General features: G+C 31.3%; 2 protein-coding genes across 4 annotated transcripts; one reads left to right on the top strand and one right to left on the bottom strand.

Moving 5' to 3' along the window:
- The first annotated feature begins 1791 nt into the window (after positions 1-1791).
- LOC143068705 (beta-1,3-galactosyltransferase 5-like) lies at positions 1792-3000 on the top strand. Its single transcript, XM_076242962.1, has one exon. The coding sequence runs from the start codon at positions 1830-1832 to the stop codon at positions 2925-2927; it is 1098 nt and encodes a 365-aa protein (XP_076099077.1). The 5' UTR covers positions 1792-1829; the 3' UTR covers positions 2928-3000.
- A 1020-nt stretch (positions 3001-4020) lies between these two features.
- On the bottom strand, positions 4021-20919 carry LOC143068702 (ATP-binding cassette sub-family G member 5-like). 3 transcript variants are annotated; one of them, XM_076242959.1, is made up of 11 exons: positions 20786-20919; positions 12419-12695; positions 11459-11691; positions 11000-11132; positions 8648-8917; positions 8014-8233; positions 7329-7528; positions 6439-6577; positions 5950-6135; positions 5262-5386; positions 4021-4490 (listed from the first exon to the last, which is right to left on the bottom strand). In XM_076242959.1, the coding sequence occupies exons 2-11, from the start codon at positions 12672-12674 to the stop codon at positions 4324-4326; spliced, it is 1929 nt and encodes a 642-aa protein (XP_076099074.1). In that variant the 5' UTR covers positions 12675-12695; positions 20786-20919; the 3' UTR covers positions 4021-4323. The 3 variants fall into 3 exon arrangements, with proteins under 3 accessions (XP_076099074.1, XP_076099073.1, XP_076099072.1); XM_076242958.1 differs by lacking the exon at positions 20786-20919 and adding an exon at positions 20620-20767; XM_076242957.1 differs by lacking the exon at positions 20786-20919 and adding an exon at positions 15219-15374.
- Between the last annotated feature and the right edge of the window lie 454 nt (positions 20920-21373).

Genomic DNA, 21373 nt, shown 5'->3' with positions numbered 1-21373 from the left:
GTGACATGTACAATAAAAGTGTCACCGAAAATTACACATTTTACTGTCTTTTGCACTTCATGTGTTTCCAGGAAGATCTATTACATAACTGTGTAAGAAACAACAAAGAAACAGTTCAATTAAATAACATGTGTGTTTAGAAACACCGAAAAAACCCATGTTTATACCTCAAGTGTCCTTGAATAACTATACAGCGTATTACATTTACAATACTGTAATAAAACTCCAGTGTGCATAAATGTACATTTAAATAATATTCTGTTTACTACTATATTTCCCTTTTAGAGTAGTTTATTATATATATATGTTTTATAGTTCCACTCGTGCACATACATGTAGATATATATAATATATATATGGAGTTATTTTGACTGATTTGTCTATCAGGTGCATTGGGTTGTAATATATCCGATATGATCTGACTGAGAGAAAAAAACAACTTTAAATTGGATTTTAAAGAAAATATTATGAATTTGAAAGGATTACATTAAATTTAAAGGTTAGAAATTTTTTTATCTGATTGTTTACGAGATCGAACCCTCGAAATTTCGTATGTTTTTAGAGGGATCAGTCTAGCAACTTATTTGTTTCGTTGAAAAGATGCTTGCATTGATCTAAACAATGTACTTTTCGATATCGTCGCTAAAAATAAGGTTTAACACAATAAACTTAAATTCTATATTGGATATAATAGGTAAACCAAACAGGTTATTGTATCCCATATGCATGGGTGACTAAGCCCACTGTGTCATTCTCAATATACTGTAGTCCTGTAATGTCAGGGCCATACATTTTGTAGTTGTACGTCTAGTACAAAAATAGCAATGTGTGTAAAGAAAGAATTATACTCTTACTACCAGTAGAATAATATCGGCTTTCCTAGCTTTATGTCATGAATTATAGTCTTATTTCTAGTATATATATATTTTGGTGATAGTGAAAACTATCATGGCAGTTATTCAATGCTTATTTTTCTTTTTATTTCCAGGATATGTAAGCTAGACGGCAATATGTTGAATAGAAATTCAGTAGTTTTGAAGATTTTTAATATAAATATTACTTGGTAAGTGGGTTAATTCAATTTATTCAACAAAATATCTTAGACTACAATTTTTTTTTTTTTAAATCCCGAGTGCTAACCGTTAAGCATTTCCTTTATAATTTTTTATGGCTTGCTACTTATCTAAATTTCCGGAAAACAGAATTTAACAAGGAAATTGCTAGTTATCAAGGCAGAGATCATTAAGGAAGTCTTAAAAATTATATTTTTTCCTCCATTCTTATTTCTTTATTTTTCTATATTCCTGATTTTTTTTTATCCATTTTTCCAAATGCTTTAAGCCCTATCAACAGGTGTGAGCCGAGATTTAAAAAAAGTACTTGTATACATTCAAAAACCAAACACCCATTTTTTAAAAATCTCGTTTCGCACAGGTCGCCCTATCCCGCTTCATACACATAGTTCAAATTGAATTACCTCCCGTTTTCCAGAAACTTTTAGTACATGATGGTAGGATGTACATCAGGCGAAATAATTTATGTTTAGAAGATACCCAACACGAAACTGTCAAGTCGCTTGTTGAGATTGTTGTAGATATAGCAGAAACTGCTTTGTCTGATTTTACAATCTGTCTACTTATTTTTTAAATCATTTTCATTTTCTCTTATTTATTGTTATTTTTTTTAAAATCAAAGTGCAATTCAATCTTTAATGTTATCGTTAGTATTTGCATATGAAATTGTTATTTATTAGAGGTATATATATCAAAATTGTACTTTTTCTTTCAACAGAATCCATCATATCAGTTCAAGATACTCACTAAATAAGAATGAAGAAAGAAACACAGCACATAAAGTTTTTGCTATTAGTTGTATTTGTGGCACTTTCGTGTGTCTGTGTAGCAATCATTAACGATTTGATGTCACCATTAAGCAACCCGATATTCTCACATGGCGCCCACGTAAATAAACGCTTTATGCTATGGATGAAAGAGCCAACGCCACAGACTCATACTACTAGTCCGAATACTCGATCAATTAGATCAAAAACGATTTACCCTATTGTGTCACAGGGTTATAAAATAAACAACAAGGATATATGCAGAGGAGTAGAAAAGGTGTCTGTGATAGTTATTGTCCACACAGCTCCGAGTCATTTCCTACGTCGAGTCAGAATGAGGAGCACGTGGCTTAATTCTACATATTATAGTCCCGAAAATGTTAGGGTTGTGTTTCTACTCGGCTTAGTTCCTGATTTGATAACACAGGTAAAACTTGAGCAAGAAAGTAAAATATATAAAGATATAGTGCAAGGAAATTTTATAGATTCTTATCGCAATTTAACTCATAAAGGAGTTACTGGATATAAATGGATCTCAGAACATTGTATGAATGCAGAAATAGTTGCTAAAATAGACGACGATGCTTTTATTAATTTCTTCAAATTGTTCGAAGATATGTCAGATCTAAAACACAAGAAAAGGACCATGTATTGTAACAAAATCCCTAAAGGATCAATGGCAATCATCCGTAAAAATACCAGTAAATGGTACGTCGACGAATACGAATTCAAAGACATGAAATTATATCCACATACGTATTGTAGTGGTTTTACAGTATTCATATCTATAGATCTAATACCTATGTTATATCGTGCAGCTATTGGATCACCATTTTTCTGGGTAGACGATTTTTTTCTATTTGGACTTTTACCATCTCGTATACCTGGTGTTGTTCACGAAGGTATAAGACCTAATTTAACGTTTATGCCAAAAGAGGCGTATACTTGTTATATAAGATATGGTAAGAACTGTCAATATCTTGTTTTTCCTGCAAAGGATAGAGAGATAAGTAAAATGTGGCTAGCTATGACACACGATAGAAAACAAAGTATATATGGGAACTACTATATGAATTTACCAGCATAACGAATTGTGGGTAATTTATTAAACGATCCAGACGTCATTTCTGCATTTTACAAAGTGAAAACAGTCAGAATCACTTTAGAATTAAAAGAGACGACCAAAATGAATGAAATGAGTCAACAAGATGTGAACACGAACGAAACATGATATTAAGAAATCCCAAAATACAGATGAAGAGTAAACAACAAATTTTTGGAAAAGACCATGTGCTTCGTGAGAAAAAAGAGCTTGATATTAGTATCACCCATGATTCTTTAGTGTTGACTATTTTAAAAAAGCTGTGACTTTGACTTAGCCAAGCTTTATTCTAACTATGGAGTATTATCATTTATATTTTTAAAATGACACATTGTACCTGTTTCATATGAACAATCATCGATATCGCCATTTTTTATTTCATTACAACAATTTCATAAACATAACAACAAACAAAACAATAAATTAATATTTTAACAGTATTCTTAGGCTCACCATTCATTCAATTTATAGAATATTGCTTTTAACTCCTACTTAACTTTTTTAACAAGAGTAGCATATGATGCATTTGGATCATTCCTTAATACACGTATCACGTTAGAATTGTAAAACTGAGGGCATATAATATTGATAATGAGTATGTGTGGACTGTTGCAAACAACCTATTGTTACGATTTTTTTACATATTTTTAAAGCTTAACAGCCCTGCAGCATATTTAAATCAAACAATGATCTATAAATTAAATGAATATTATTTGGTATGATAGCTATCGTTGTGTGATTGAAAGACTTGTAATCGCGAAACTGACAAATGTGGTTTTTAAGGGATGTGTCACATACACTGTTCAATGTAATCTGCATCTAACTTTTTTATGCCCAACCTACGATAGTAGAGGGGAATTATGTTTTCTGGTCTGTGGCTCCGTTCGTTCGTCCCGCTTCAGGTTTAAGTTTTTGGTCAAGGTAGTTTTTGATGAAGTTGAAGTCCAATGAACTTGAAACTTAGTACACATGTTCCTTATGATATGAACTTTCTAATTTTAATGCCAAATTAGAGTTTTTACCCCAATGTCACGGTCCACTGAACATAGAAAAAGATTGTGCGAGTAAGACATCCATGTACTTGGGTCACATTCTTGTTTTATATGATTTGTATTGAACTCTTATGATGTATAATTATAAGTTTGTTTTTCAATTTCGGTTCATTCACATCGCTTTTATACCACTTTATCCGCCTGGATTTGATGAAAGACTTTTCAAAAAGCAGATTCAGATAAAATGGGTTTAGTGGGCATGTCACCAAAAATACCACCATGTTTATTACTTGTGCTATTTTCAAAAATATTCTTATTCACTTTTGATATGATTGGTTCATGCACACCCACTGTGCCCATTCAAATCTGCCCGATTTGGGATAATAGTTTTAATGCATATTTGGTATGCCTCTAATTTTAAAGGCAACTATTGTGAAAAAGAGAAACGAAACCATGAAACCTCCTAATGCCCAAAAGTTCCTACGCATGTGCTCTACGGCATCCGGGTAATAATCAGCCAAATACTGCTCCCCGGTTGGATACTGACATGGTATATCTGCAAAATACAACAAAGCAATGTTAAAGTTTACTAAATTGACTTTTCCGATTTTTCTTTCGACGTAACAATTCGTCAAAACTTTATTTTAGTCAAAGTTAGCTCATTTTAGGAGATGATAATTCTGTACCTGTCCTAAGTCAGGATGCTGTAATTCAGTGGCTGTCGTTTGTTGATTTGTTACATATTTTTTTATGCCCCACCTACGATAGTAGAGGGGCATTATGTTTGCTGGTCTGTGGGTCCGTTCGTTCGTCCGTCCGTCCGTTCGTCCCGCTTCAGGTTAACGTTTTTGGTCAAGGAAGTTTTTGATGAAGTTGAAGCCCAGTTAACTCGAAACTTAGTACAGATGTTCCCTATGATATGATCTTTCTAATTTTAATGCCAAATTAGAGTTTTTATCCCAATTTCATGGTTTATTGAACATTGAAAATGATAGTGCGAGTGGAGCATCCGTGTACTTGGGACACATTCATGTTCGTTCATTTTTTTGTACAAACTTAAGTCATTAGTTCTCGTTTGAATTGTTTTACAATTGTAATGTCGGGGCCTTTAATAGCTGACTATGCAGTATGGCTTTGCTCATTGTTGAAGACCATACGTTGACATATAGTTGTTAATTTACGCGTCATTTGGTCTTTTGTGGAGAGTTGTCTCATTGGCAATCATACCACATCTTCTTTTATATCTGATATTAAATTATAACTCATAAAAGCAATCAAAATACGTTTAAAGTGCAAAATTATAATAAAATGAAAATTAATGTCTTACTCTGCACAGGCGGGCAAGTAAAATTAAGTCCACTGAATTCATTCGCTACCAGAATCTCTGCACTGTATTTCATAACGCTTAACCAGCTTCCCCACTGAAATATGTCCAGCATACTTGGAAATGATCTGTCAAAAAGAAACAGTATTATTTAACAATTGAAACATAAGAAAAAGAAATGGGTGGGTTTCTTTTACATTTTCTTGCCTATCAATTCACTTTTTCAATTAGACTAAACCTTTTTTGAAGAAAAAATCAGCATCAATTGAATCATGAATAGAAGTAAAACGCACTGATGTTTTTGCGATCTCCACTTGAAACTAAGAGACACTTTTATAAGATAATAACAACCAAAACCAAAGAGTAAACAAAGACTCACAAAACCAAAGGACATTTACATCAACATTTATAAATAATAAATAAGAAACAACACGAAATCCACTAAAATCCGGGAAATGAGACTCAGTAATCATTGACGCATCATCATTACACAGAAGGTAACAGCCAACATCTCATAAGATATAACATGCACCTGTCTTAGGATTCAAAATGTACATTCGAAGACTGAAAAAGGTTAGTATTTTTAATATAGGACAAGTGCTTGAAAATGAAAAAAACAAACCCAAGGGTTATGGAGAGTTGTGTCTTGGTTTAATTTAAATTACGAAATTACGAATTTTTTTTTGCATACCTGAGAAATCCCGTTGCTATGAGTACTGAAGCTGATAAAATTAAAGCTGATGTACTATTGGCGATCTGTGGATTGAAGAATACTCCCATCACACCCACTGTCATAATCTCACCAATAAAATGCAGAACAAATATAGTGGCATAGTATATAGCAAATCTGCTCCACGAAGGATGTAGTCCCGTCACCCTGCACGGAAAAACAATATTGTCAAATTGTAATTCGTAAATTATCGATAACAAACACGCAAGAAGAAATAAGATGCTATTATGAGTCAATACTCCGTCGTAAGTATATGTTTTGTTTTTTGAAATTTGGTGTTGGTTTAACATATTCTGTCTTTAATGATGCAATATATTTGTAACTTGGACAAACTCACAAAATCACAATAATTTCATAAAATACAATGAAATTGATCAACTTTTTCATGTAAATTTCCATCTTTCTTATTAATTTTGAAACCCACAGAATAACAGAATAATACATGCTTACCAATACACTATAATGCTGAATATCATGGCTGATATTGCTTGGAATGGGATGACATGTATAGCATAAGACAGTAGGAAAGACGTAGTCGAATACAAACCATCCCGACATTCTCTAAAATACAAGTCTCTTAATGGTGGAACTGTAAAAATAAAATCTAATCTTAATAGCTGCAAAATTAGAAGAGTTTCATTGTGTATTCGCAATCAAATTATATATTGGACTATTAAGTATATTATTACCGGTAGCTTATACATGTAGTGACTTGCATAGCGGTATAGGTAATATAATTGTACATTTGAGTTATTTCTCTTTTACCGACGTAACCAAACTAGTCTTAGCAGTTCGTTTGAAAGAGTTCTTCGTTAAATATCTTCATAAATTCACAGGATAACAGCATAAATGTGATAAAACCCTTATAAAATATATTTGAACATATATATCGGTTTCGGTGTGGGCATATCTTACAAAAGCTTTAATACATTAACACCAAAAAGTCAACAAGGTACCTTTATCTCTCCTTAATTTACACTTTGAGAATTCCGATGTTTATGTCTGCGAGATTACAACACGACTATAATTGAAGACACTATACATAAAACATGCTACCGTTTGACAGTTCCTTCGTTCCTTGTACAGCTATTCGTATGCAACACTTGTAGCTTTGTCCAAATACTACATTTTACTTTTAATTGTAGTTGTTCATACCAAATAATTCTACCTAACACTACACTTCAGTACACAGACAACAATATAGGAAGTCACATAAACGTGACTCAATATGATATAACATTAGTACTAAATCTGTACAGCCGAAATTTTCGTAAATGTTTTAAATTAGATTGATAATTGATTGCTTTACGCCTTATTGGCACAATGGAATATAAACTTACAGACGCCAACAGCAATAAGGATCCCTACATATGTTGGTACACCGACTGACTGGTACATAAGTCCAATTCTGTCCTGTATAGATTTCTGATCTGTCTTTATATGCCCCAGAAAAGCACATACAAACGGTACAAACAATGATAACATTATCAAACGGGACATGTATATAGTTCGGTCCCTCTTCAGATTTACAAGCATTCGACTGCAAAACAAATAATTGGATTAATCAATGTGAAATCATTTTTCCAGAATATTTTTACAGCAAGTTACATATTTTGACATTATAGTTGAAACTGGCACATTTTATTATAACAAAATACATTTTCACTTGTTAACATAACGAAAATAACAAACGTCCATCAAAATGAAATTGATCACAGCTGCATCCGAAAACACTTATATGGAAACACATTGGGGAGTGAATCTCAGAGAACAAAGATCGGTGCGGCAAAGAGGTATAACTAAGCTTATCATAGATACCAGGACTAAATAAACCAATGAAATTCCTAGAAATGTATAGGAGGTTAGATAATTCAAAAGACACAATACAAGTATCGTCAGCAAACGTAACAATATCGCAACAAAATGAAAATACAGATATTTATTAAGGTTATATATGGACGTTCAAATTGTCGTTCGGGTTGTGATTTAAAATCATTCAAAATTTTTTAAAAGACTTCAACTTACCCAATCAAACAATAAAGAACCCGCATCAAACTCGGAGGCTGAGGTTTAAAGAAGAACAACATAGTCCTCCTTGTCGAATGCCTCATAGTTTCTTCTTCAATGTTATGAATGTTTTCATCATTGATCGAAGAATTTGAGAAAGCTTGAACTAGCTTTTGTACTTTAGACATAGTTTCAATTTCACGTTCATGGTTTCTCCTGTCAATGCTGGCAAGATCAACTGCAAAAAGAATATAACATATAGGATTCTGTAATTGAGAACAAGTTATGAAAAAATTTTTTTAGGAAGGGATCAGTAAGGTTTTAATTTAACAGTTCTTTTAAAGAGAAGTTTACTGAAATTTGATAAACTGTGTAGAATGCTATTTTTTCTTCAGTTTTTCCTTTTTCCAAATCTCATTTTGTAGTTAATGCTTTAATTAATGTCATTTTCACTTGATAGATAATTACAGATAACATTTCAAGTTGAGCTCCTTATGATTATTTTCGTGTAAAATAAAACATATAATGTTTCGACCATAACTGGTTCAACAACGCTATATAATAAGACCATACTACAATAAATTTAAAACTTAAAATTTTTCCATATATTAAATAAAGAATTTATTCTCATCTACATATACATGAACATTACCGTAGTGATCAAATGGGCTAGCATATGTAGGACAAGGATAGCCGAGATCTTGGAAATATTCCACCATTTGTCCTGACTTTCCGAAGTAGACCATCTCTCCCATACTCAGGAGCCCTATCTTATCAAACATTTTAAAAACATCAGAACGAGGTTGGTGAATTGTCAAAATCACTATTTTACCATTGTGAGCAATGTCTGATAAACTTGACACAAGATGGCGTGTTGTACAACTGTCAAGTCCAGTAGTTGGCTCGTCCAGGAGAAGGATTTCTGAAAAGAAAAGTTTGTATTCAAATATCCTTACTATACCATGTACTATTTTGCGCGTGAGCGTTTTCATAAAATATACTCAAGTTACTGAAATAAGTTATCCACATCAAAAATGTGGATCAGAAATGTTCCTCGTACTACGATTAAATACGTAAAGCATGTTAAATTCTAGAAAATTATTTTAGTGTTGGTTCTAGAATGTCGCGATGAGAAACATAGATTCATCGAAAGGACAGAAATAGAATTACCTTATTTTGACCCATTACACTTAAAAGTAAAATCACAAAAATACTGAACTCCGAGAAAAATTCAAATAGGAATGTACCTAATTAAATGGCAAAATCAAAAGCTCAAACACATCAAACGAATGGATAACAACTGTCACAATCTTGACTTGGTACATGCATTTTCTATGAAGAAAATGGTGGATTGAACCTTAAATGTATATTTCTCTCAATTCAGTCCCCTTAAAACATGTGTACATAACAAACTAGAAAATAATACATATGGTAGGATTCAGCATTTTCAGTCTTATCGTATGCATGTCTATGTTGTATCGTCTTGTATGGTCTAAATGTAAGTTTAATGCGAATAATAAATAAAAAATGCTTTCATAATAACAATGGGATTCAATCGATATACCAATATAATTACATTAGATGTATGTTTCATTATAAAACGTTATTCTGATTGGCTAACTGCACATCACGTGCTATTCCGTAAGCAATTGCATTACACAATAAAACTTATCATTCATGACGACACGAGGTCCCATAATAAAGTGCACAGGTAAATTAAATATATATTGATGTAAATCGTGTTTTCATTATCCTATCTAAAAATGTAATTATAAGTATTAAATGCTTCTTTTTGTAACTTCATAGGGTTGTAAAAGCGTTGACCGTGCGCACATTTTTAGAATGAAGCACGGAAGCAATGTACTTCGGTCAACGCTTTTACACCCTAATAAAGTTACAAAAAGAAGCATTCATTTCTTAAATATAGAATGAAATTCAAAACAGTGTAGCTGTGGCCATTGATTGACACATTAAATTAATCCATTGACTGGGAGAATTTAGGTGAACGTTTGTATGTAACGACCACTACTCACTATGTACTTTTTAAAGACACTTAAACTATGGGGTCACCAAAGGTTCTCAACACCTTAATAAAGTAATTCGAAAAAATAATCAGAACTAACACGATGTTTTGATTTATATCAATTATATAAATCAAAACATAAAGGTTATTCCTGATTAATTTTTCGAATTATTTTATAATTAAAGGCGTTGAGAAACCTTTGGTGACCCCACAGTTTAAATGTCTATCGTAGGTACGTCGTGAACAGTGTTCGTTACAGACAAACGTTCACGTAAATTGTCCCAGTCAATGGATGAATTTAATGTGTCAATCACTGTTTTGAATTTCATTCTATAGATGAAGTGCAAGTAATAAGACTGTCGTAATTGAAGTTATTCCCTTGAAGTAACTTTAATATGCTGAAGTCAATGTTTAGTTTGCTAAATCGCGTTAAAATATCTTTTGTCATTTGGTTAATACACTACAAACTGCTCATGCAATTCTCAGAACTGATTTATTGTATTCTTCAACATTGTTAAGAGTATGGTACAATGAGCTAAACTTAAATTTTTAACGGTAATATTGTAAATACTTTAACATCGTCCCCTGTTTGGACAGAATATTTTGTATGTGTGTATAATATTCACTAGATATATTCCAAGAAAATTGATTAAGTGGTTTTCAATGCAATAATAGTCTTTAATTTAAAACAAAACACAATCTGGTTTATGTATATCTTATGTTCTCCTCTTATATTTGACATGTTTCCCTCAGTTTTAGTTTGTAACCTGGATTTTTTTTTCTCAATCGATTTATGAATTTAGAACAGCGATATACTACTGTTGCTTTTATTCATGAGTATGTGACTGCATATGCGTTAAACAAACATATCTAGTATATGATTTATCAGAGGTTCGTTACTACCACAACAGACAATCACGGTCTATTCAGGACTCTTTCATATTTTTTTTCGTTTGTGAATATCTATGCGAAGTTACTCACTAGGGTCTTGGAGAAGTTGAATTGCTATTGTTACTCGTCGTCTTTCGCCGCCAGATATTCCTCGGACTACAGATCCACCAACTCTCGAGTCTGCTACATGTTTTAATCCCATTTCTGCAATAGCTTTGTCAACCTAAAATTTAAAGAAACTTATATTTAAAAACATTTGAGAATTATTCATGTCATCATTATATGAATTAAGACGAAAGAAAACATTTCAGTAGTAAATCTGTCATAAAACCAAAAGTTTTGAACAGTTATTCTTATTTTTCTATTGTGTACAAAATGTTTGAATTAATATAGGGAAAATACATCATATACCCAAGAATAAAATTAATCAAGTGATCTGACAATATAGCATTAAAGTTTGTCTTTTAACCTGATACTTTCATAAAACCGTGCAATTTTGCATAAAAATTGAAAAAAATCAAAAAAAATATCATATGACTATTTATTCACCTTTTCGTCAATTTCTTTGCTGCCCATTTTTCCTGGCAATCTGAGAAGTGCTGCATATCTTATTGTTTCTCGAACTGTAAGATTATGAAGAAGACGATCTGCTTGCATGACGTACGCAGCATATTGTTTGATGACTTCTGCCGTACACAGATAATTGTTGTAGTAAACTTTGCCACCAACTTGTCCATTTGATCTGGAAGCAATTATATCCAATAGAGAGGTTTTTCCTGAACCTGTTTGTTGTAAAAAGGTAAAATATTTCTATCTGTTGATATTTCAATAATACTGAAGGCAAAATTTTAATTATGTAATAATATTTGTAATTGAATTTCATTATATGCTTACATATAGGATTTGTATAGTCTCACTATGCAAATCCTTGATAAAATTCACCCCTACCCGATTGATGGTATAAGATATTGGAAATGTAGTGTGCTTTAGTTTTCTGGCATAATTAATCTTAATTTTGTATTCTTTTCAATTTATCAATTATTGTAAGGTTTTAAATATGATTTCAATAGTATGCTTATTTATAATCTTGCATATTTAGGTCGGAATTGAAATTGACCAGTTGAATTCGAAAGTGAATGACTCGAGGGCATCAACGTGGTAGGCTTCTCCTTCCACACAGGTAAAATACGTCACATAATAACAAAGTCACATTCTGCAGCAATTTTCAAAATCAGCAATACGACAAAACCGGTAGCAATGTCAAATTGACAATAGGAGACCTCATATTGCTCTCACTTTCCATAGTACATTCCTTGCCTAATGATATATCAGGGTACGTTAACGTTTCGAGGACACACTTAGGTAATAGTTATTCTTGGGACATTTTTCTCATGTTTAAGTATACAGTGTCTTTTGTTATCTATTAATACCCATATTTTATCGTATTAGATTTCCTGTACTAGCTTCAATATTCTTTATTTTTTAATAATACTCAGCCACAAAAAATACCTGAACTTCCAAGTATAGCTGTAAGCTCTCCACTTCTGAACTGTATGTTTATATCATTTAGAACTCGCTTTTGTTTCTTTTGCCGAAAACAAGCTCCTTTCCACCAAGGTCCTAAAAACTCCGAGACGTTATAACTAATGTTTAACAGATTCAATGTTGGTGTTATTTGCCGTTCATCCTCATCAGCATCTGGGTTTTGATTGGTGCAACCATTAAGGTAATAGGTCAGATCATAGAAACAAGCATTTTCTTCCATCAGTATTTCTACCTGTTTCCCCTAAAAAAGATAACATGAAATTTACATTTTTTGTTTTTTAGAAAAATAAATGTATATATTGTTTTATTTAGTAAGTTTTTGCGCCGATCAAGTGTCCATTATATCAAAAAGTAAAACACAAACATACTGAACCCCGAGGAAATCCCCTAATCAAATTGCAAAATCAAAAGCTGAAACACATAAAACGAATGGATACCAAATGTCATATTCCTGACTTGGTACAGGCATTTTCTTATGTAAAATAAATGGTGTATTAAACCTGGTTTTTAGCTAGCTAATGCTCTCACTTGTATGACAGTCGCATACAATTCCATTATATTGACAACGGTGTGTGAACATAACAAACAGACACATAATTAGAGACAACAGTGGTTTATCGATGATCAAATCTTTGAAATCCGGAAGAATATACAAATTAACTGTTAAAAATAAAATAATGAGGGAATCACATGAGGCTCAAATGGTTCGAGACCGGGTACATCGACAAGGTAAACGTCTCTCAAACATCCGAAACAAAATGCAGTGATGCAACATGCAATATTATAGCCAACATTGTGTGATGCAAGTATTACATGATCACGCGTAGGTTTGGACGCATACTTATCGTAAAATTGTCACTACAAGTGCATATCAATAACTAAATCGTCAATGTACCATTTTTTGGAATTTCTATGAAATGAAATATTCCTTGGTAACACGGGTAATTATAGCAGAAATAAAAAAGATGACGTAGGCACAGTTTTATTACTATTATTAGTATTGCTTGCGTTATCTATTATGATTGTAGTTTCGTTGCATTTCAAGTAAATGTCTGGTACCTATAACATCTGAGAAATACTTTCAAGTTGAAAAATTTCGAATGTTGTCATCAAATATACTTATTAAACTTCAATTATTTCGAATTATATTGGCACTACAAACTCGTGCTCATGACTAGTCTGATAAATACAAAGCACAAAAACAACTTACAAAAAGACACAACTATTAAATAAACCATGTTTGCCAGGCCTGAATATCAATAAGTATACCCCAATCGAATTAGCGTAAAGACGCCATAAACAACCCGTAAAATACACATTGACAAACGAAGCGACATGATAAAAGTCAATGAATTATCATAAGTGCAAACACATACACATTAAGGATGTTCGCTACTCAGTTTCAAAATAGATAACTTTTCATAAAACTAGTATATATTGATAGGGGATTTGTTGAGAAGTCAAAAAAGCAAAAAAAATATAGGGGTCGATGTGCTTGTTTTTGAAATATTAGCCATTGGAGTTTTGGCGGGAATATGTTCTCTCTTGATTTTTTAAAGCTTTATCATTGACCAGTTAAAGATCTCAAATACTATTAAAAAATAAATAAGAATTTATAAGACTTTTACAAATGGCTTATAATTATGCAAGTTAAAGATTTATAAAAAGAAAAATGGGCGTCCATGGGCAAATTTTTTTAAGGCATTTTTAAAAATGGATAAAACCAGAGGATTCCGAATATCTGACAAAAGTTCCAAAACATGACAAGCAAACATCCTTAAGCTTAAATTGTTACATTGAGAAGAGAATCAATGTAAGTAAGCATTACACTAGCTTCTTATATAATATATATTAAATTCGAATCATTTTTATTTATCTAAAACTGCTGTACTAGGAAATACCATTTCATCCTAATGCAAAAATAGTTTGTTTCTCTCGTCTTTTCATACTGCTTGGATGTCCTGGCATTTTGTCAGAGTACTTTTTTGTAGATTCTTTCATATTATGATAATTGTATCCTTATCAATGTTACATTCCGATACCTTTAATTCTAAAGGGACCATAATTATTATTCAAGAATGCATCCATCTTTTCATTTTGGCATAGTTTAAATAGCTGTTTTATTTAGGTACAGAAACAACAACAAATGAATGCACATGATCTTTGTTATTTATTGGTATTTGGTTTCTTCTTAATTTTTCATTTGAGTTCTTAAACGGTCCGACTCAAACTAACACTGACAATCTGTAGCCATCACTTGCTTTTCGAAGACAACGTTTTGTTTTATGTCTTCTATACACGATCACACCCTCTTCGTGTTACTATTCTCTCTTGACTGTCAGTAATATGTATAATTTAAATGGCTAGAATATCTCATAATTAATTTCCTATGCTCATACTGTATCATTACTATATTAGCATATGTTTTATTCCCCAAAGCTTTAATTATAATACCAACATTCAGTGACTAGTTTTGTCCATGTATTTAAATCTGAATCATCCTCTATAAAATGTGAAATATTTTGTTACCATGGAAATGTTTTCACTAAAAAGTCTTAAACACAAATCGATTAATACTTAATAAGGAAAAGCTATTTAAAGTTACCATGTAGCAAGAAAATATGCAACGTGATACTCGCTACAATGAATGGACGGAAAATATAAAATATTTATCCTTTGACAATGAAAATGACATGGCTATAAATACAGTGTCGGACAAAGTTACAATGTATATGTAATATAAGTATGATGTGATTAATCCTACCTTAATTTTACTCCTTAGCGAAGACATGTTTGCTCGTTGTGTATTCTGACAGGGATGTAACACCTTAGATTATTGATTATTGCCAGTACAGCTTATCCAAGACCCGATCGATTCCTGACATTACTGACTTCCGACATTTCCAATAAATGAGAATTATAAACTTTACAGTTCATTGGTGAATTGAATTCATTTACACAATATGTCAAATTGATTTAAAACCGACATTGTATGAACCATTTACTGTTGTGTGCCTATATGAAGAGTCCTTGTTTAAACATGGGTTTATTTTATTTAAAATCGACAAAATCTATACTATTTCTATTAAGGTTTTCATATCAAATATTTCTTTTGTGAAATTATATCAAATATGAATATGTATTATTACAAACTATAATTTTGGAGGAGTTTGGCTTGAATTTTTAGTAAACTGATAAAACTACAGGAAGAAAAACAGTGATAATTCACACTGTATTCTATTGTATCATAACCCTGGGATAATAACAATGTAGATGTTATGATCAATAGAAGGTTAAGGCATTGGTAAGACTTCAATAAAACGTCCTGCAGGAATCTGTATTGGTTGTCTTGATATACTATATCACTTTGTTCGATTTGTTTCAATAAGCTTTGTTGAGTTATTATAAGACAAGGTTCCTCTTTAAGAAGAAAAAACATCACATCATTAAAGATGTTTAGAGTATTAGTAGGAAGACTCTCAACAGTAACAGCGCCAATATTTATTGGTTTAACTAGCAACAAAAAAGAACTGCCAAAAAATATTGAAGAAAAAATATTCTTTATTCCCATCAGTTTATTTTGAATAGTGTTTTAAAATAAAAAAAATATTTTATCTTTTAAAGGACCCATCTTTTCATTTAAGCATAGTTGATTAGTCGTTTTATTCTGAGTCCAGACGCACCAACAAATTTATGCACATAACTTTTCTGATTACTTGATAATTGAATTATTTATTTTTATTAAATTGTCTATATTATCTGACTCAAACCTATAGCTATTAATTGCCGTCCGTAGACCGACTTTTTCAAATTTCATTTTTACTATTGGGTCAAATCAGGAAATATCTGTGGATTTGTTTATTGGAAAGTTATTTTCAAATGGTTCAAATCTGCATCATTTCAACATGTTTTGTCGTCTACAATGAACTTTTTGCTATAAAGATAAAAAGGAAAAACACAAAACTGAACATAACGTCATCCTATAATGTTGTTTTTTTATGTGAAAAGATCAAAACCATGCACCTCATTTATAAATATGCTGGTGTAATAGTTTATTAACGAATGACTATGTTAAAGTTTGACAAAAACTATACAATTTAGATACGCGGATGTTTCCAACAACTTATAAAACCAAGCCCTTGCAACACACATCCGCCACCGGTATTGAAAAGATCTGACGATATATTTCAATACTTAGCATTTGTTTCCTTTTCCTTTTTGACAGGAAGACCGATTAATATCAATGTTATCTTGTTCTCCAATTCTCTTTGAATTATATTGTAAAGATATTTCGAAAATCTTGTTTAAGTTAAAATCTGTTTTAATGAAACCTTTAAAATGTCTTAAAATATTTATTTTATTACATAGGGAAACTTTTAAGGCTTATTTTTGTAAAACTTAATCTTAGCAATAATATTATATCTTGAATAAAAAGATTATACTTTCTCCCTTAAAAAAACAAGAATGATACTCAAATAATATAAAAATAACTGTGAATTTTGCTAAATATCGTGGAATATAGAACTTGTTTATTTTTAAAAACTCTAAATCAGACACTTGTATTCAAAATATTGAAGACAATGTGTCTTTGTTTATTCTATAATCGTACATAGGCAAAGGCGGCGAGACATAACGATCCTAGATTATGACATTGTCTGCGTGTGCGGTTAAAAAATTGAAAACAACACGTTTAATAATTGCATGCGTCCGAAACGCTTTTCTCGAATTACCTTAAAGTTATTTGTTAAGACCTATGTCAAACCTTGCAGTAAAACTACACGAACTTGATCAGAAGTTTTCTTACTATCAAAAGATTGTTTACGAAGAAACCTTTATCTAAGGTAGCACAATACAAAGATTTGTTCACTCCCAATCGGACAACTTTAAACTGATGTGATTCATTTAATCCTGCTTTATATATTATAAATGAGGTACCAAAAGAAAGAAGAAAGATTCATCTTTCAAATTGTGATAATTTCATCATGACATAATTATTACATAATTAATTATTATGTAATAAGTTGCTATATTGTGATGTCCACACTTGAATGAATTTAGTGTCTTTGTTCTTCATAGCATCCCAAAATATTTAATAGATTCTGGTACAACACAGCTTGATCTCCAAAACTGTGTCTCAGATTTTCAAAAACATCAATAGAACAAATTTTATACCCAATTGAATTTAGTGGTCTCTTATGAATTATTGTTGCAAATTTCATTGTAGATTTATGAGAGAATGAAATACAATAGGAAAAATCTGAGACACAGTTTTGGAGGTTAAACTGTGTTGTGCAAGATTCTATAAAATATTTTGGGATGCTATGAATAACAAAGAAGCTAAATTCATTCAAGTATGGACATCACAATATGGCAACTAATTACATAACAATTAATTATGTAATAATTATTTCATAATGAAATTATCACAATTTGGAAGATTAATCTTTCTTCTTTCTTTTGGTACCTCATTTATAAAATTTAAAGAAAGATGAGTGGAATTACATCGGTTTAAAGATGTCTGGTTGGGGATGAAAAATCTTTGTATTGTGCTACCATTAATATCTCACCGAATAATGTTAAAAAATAAGAATCGATATTTGGTCAAATATTTTTAAGCTTTATAATACTTTGTCAAACATATATGAAATTTTGAAAATAATGGTCAGAAGCCCTTCCTAATCTGGTAGTCAGGCAGTAGTTTCCCAAGTAAGTTATTAGTACTCATGACACTTTTACATTGACAACAGCAGTCTCAAGCGAGACGTAAGGTTCTTACGAATGTTTTCACTACCAATGCTCACTCTGCACTCAAATTCTTCTAAAAAAAGTTACTTTTGCACGAATAAAGACAGAAGACAAAGTACAAAGGTAGCAAAGGTAGTTTGTTCTGCCTTTAACCAACCAATTCATTACATTTAGTATAGGGTTAGCATTTTCGGCAATTCATGCAACATCCCGGTTTTTTCAAAGAACATCATTACTAGGAAAATGGCAAATTTCCACTTTTATTCCCCTTTAAAAGTGTCCTGTACCAAGTCAGGAAGATGGCCATTGTTATATTATTGTTCGTTTCTGTGTGTGTTGCATTTTAACGTTGAGTCGTTTGTGTTTTCTCTTATTTTTGAGAAATTGAGATAAGACGTGGCACGGTACTTGTCTATCCCAAATTCATGTATTTGGTTTTCATGTTATATTTGTTATTCTCGTGGTGTTTTGTCTGATGCTTGGTCCGTTTCTGTGTGTGTTACGTTTCGGTGTTATGTCGTTGTTCTCCTCTTATATTTAATGCGTTTCCCTCGGTTTAAGTTTGTTACCCCGATTTTGTTTTTTGTCCATGGATTTATGAGTTTTGAACAGCGGTATACTACTGTTGCCTTTATTCAACACATTCAGTAACTCTGTGAACATAAGCATTGTCCTTTCATTGACCCTAATGTCTTGTCTTGATAGTTAAAACTTCCTATTTGGCCTATCTCTTTCCAGTTTATTTCTAAATATGCAATGCTTAAGATAGCTAGTAGGAGACATTGGATAGAAATGTTGAATTCGAAATTTTGAGGCAAATAAATGGTCTAAATGGCAAAAGTAGTCATGTAAGATAGAAAGAAAATTTATGACATCGAAAAAAAAAAATAGAAACGAAATGAAAAGAAATATTTAAAAGACAAACACAAACTTGTCCATATCTTCATTTTTCTTTTCTTTAATTTTAAACTTACATAATAAAAATGTGAGCGGGTAATATGAAAAAAAATTAATGTTAAAAATACATATATTTACAAACTTCAGTCGATAATATTTTTTTTCAATTTTGATAGTATTTAAAACTGATTCTTCTTAATTAAATATTATTGTGATGGTTTTTTATTTTCGATAATACAACTGTTCGAAAGTCATAAATCGATTGAAGTAAAACCAATCCGGGTACAAACCAAAACCAAGGTAAACACATCAATTATAAAAAGAAAACAACGGAACAACACAATCACTGAAGTGCAACAAAAACAATTGCCACATTCATGACTTGGTACAAGATTTTTTAAAGAACAAATGGTAGATTAAACTTGGTGTTATGGCTAGAAAAATCTACTGCTTATATGGCAGTGTTAAAATACTTCTAAAAGTTTTACATTACGTGACAGAAAGGCAACACGAATAAAAGCAAGAAGACTCAGGACAAAAAAAACATAAATAAATAATACATTTCGACAAGTAACTAAACACATCAACGAACACCTGCAATTAAATTACGATAGCTCATAAATACAGCAGAAGAGAACTATGAACTTTGCGTCACGCGAATTTATAAACGCCACAAAATTTGACGTCACAGGTATTTTCAATGTTCGATAGCACATTAAGTATCAAGGACGTAAAAGAAGACAATACATTATTATGCATAGATATATCTTAAAATGTAATGTTGAGACATCGTTTTGTTGACCAATCACGTCTATTCTGAAATAAGAAGAGAGTTTAGTGGATTTGTTTTAATCCTTCAGTAAAGTGAAACAATTGTTAAATATATCGATTTACCTCAATTTTTTAAAATTCATTTAATTTTGAAATACATATTTGAACGCAAGATGCTGCCAAAGTAAAATAAAGCATTTCCTTCCTAGTATGAACAATGATAACTTACAAGCCCCTACACCTTTTGAAGGAAAATTAATAGTGTCTCATCAATAAGTGACGACTTTAATGTAAAGCGTGTGATTATTTTTTTCCTATTAACGTTTTAGAAATAGATTTTGAAAGAGTTGACTGCATATATATTTGCATTTGTGAAATCCCAATAAACTGATGATCGTTTAAACTGAAGTACAAATAGGCATAGGGTTCTTCGAACACATCATTTTTTTTTTTAATCCAGAAAATAATCACTTTTTATTATTTTTGCAGTGGATTTGTTGTTTCATAAACCATCCACCATATCGTAAAAATATGAATGAAACATTGACAAACAGAAAACACAAATAAAAAATATTGAGTAAATGAAATTATGATATATACATAAATTTCCTACTCGAACTTCACCTTCCTGTGGATAAAATAAATATTTCCTTATTTTAAACACTAGAACTAAATCTCCATCTTCATCAATAATCAATTAAATGTATTTTTTTTTAATGTACTCGAATATGAAAATTTAAATAAAAACTAACCTGTTGAAACTTAGCTCCGTATTAAATAAACTAATACATGTTTGTATATATCAAAGTTTATCTATTGATTACATGTCAATAACAACACAATCTTCTATTTCCTACTTTTATGTGTGTCGTACGATCTACAATGATAAATGCAATATCAACTATATATATCACGTACTCCTTAAATATTGTCCTTTCTGCTAATGCCACTAACTAGGCAACACAGCTCTTTCATAGTAATAAGTCAGCTATCAGTTTATCTACTAAAGGATTTTGTCGATACGACACTTTTTTTCAATTACTTCCATGATTTTTGCTTTTCAATTATAATTAAGGAAGAGGAATGTTACTAAATTAGATTGAACTGCAACATCACTAATAAACTTAATACTTTTAGAGGGTATTTTGTTTCTTGATTATATGATGTCTCGCAAAATATGAATAGTTAAGCAACAAAAATAAAGAACTCCGAGGAAAATTCTAAACGGAAAATGCAAAAGCAAGGTAAAATTACAAGTTCAAATACATCAAAGGAATGGGGAAAAACTTCCTATTACTGATATATGTAAATCAGTTGTTTCGGCTATCGGGTACAGCAAATTTTTGACTGCGGTTCCAATTGTTAATGCAAGACAATTGATTCTGCATTTGTGTATAAGAATTTTAATCTGTGTTGCTAATTGCATCTGTCGTACCGAAAGCTGGTAAGAGTATGTGGTACCACTGTTGCTTTGAGCAATGATGACCGTGATGGAATCTGAAGTAA

This window comes from Mytilus galloprovincialis, chromosome 3 (genome assembly GCF_965363235.1).
Source record: "Mytilus galloprovincialis chromosome 3, xbMytGall1.hap1.1, whole genome shotgun sequence".
In the NCBI taxonomy this organism is placed as follows: domain Eukaryota; kingdom Metazoa; phylum Mollusca; class Bivalvia; order Mytilida; family Mytilidae; genus Mytilus; species Mytilus galloprovincialis.
The sequence above is the reverse complement of the archived record's forward strand: the minus strand, read 5'-3'. Positions and strand labels throughout refer to the sequence as shown.

Coding starts and splice junctions, on each gene's coding strand:
- LOC143068705 (XM_076242962.1), top strand. CDS start 1,830: ATGAAGAAAGAAACACAGCACATAAAGTTTTTGCTATTAGTTGTATTT.
- LOC143068702 (XM_076242957.1), bottom strand. CDS start 15,245: ATGTCTTCGCTAAGGAGTAAAATTAAG. Junction 11,133..11,458: donor GCAAAGAAATTGACGAAAAG/GTGAATAAATAG, acceptor TTTAAATTTTAG/GTTGACAAAGCTATTGCAGA. Junction 6,136..6,438: donor TTCAGCATTATAGTGTATTG/GTAAGCATGTAT, acceptor TTTTCCGTGCAG/GGTGACGGGACTACATCCTT.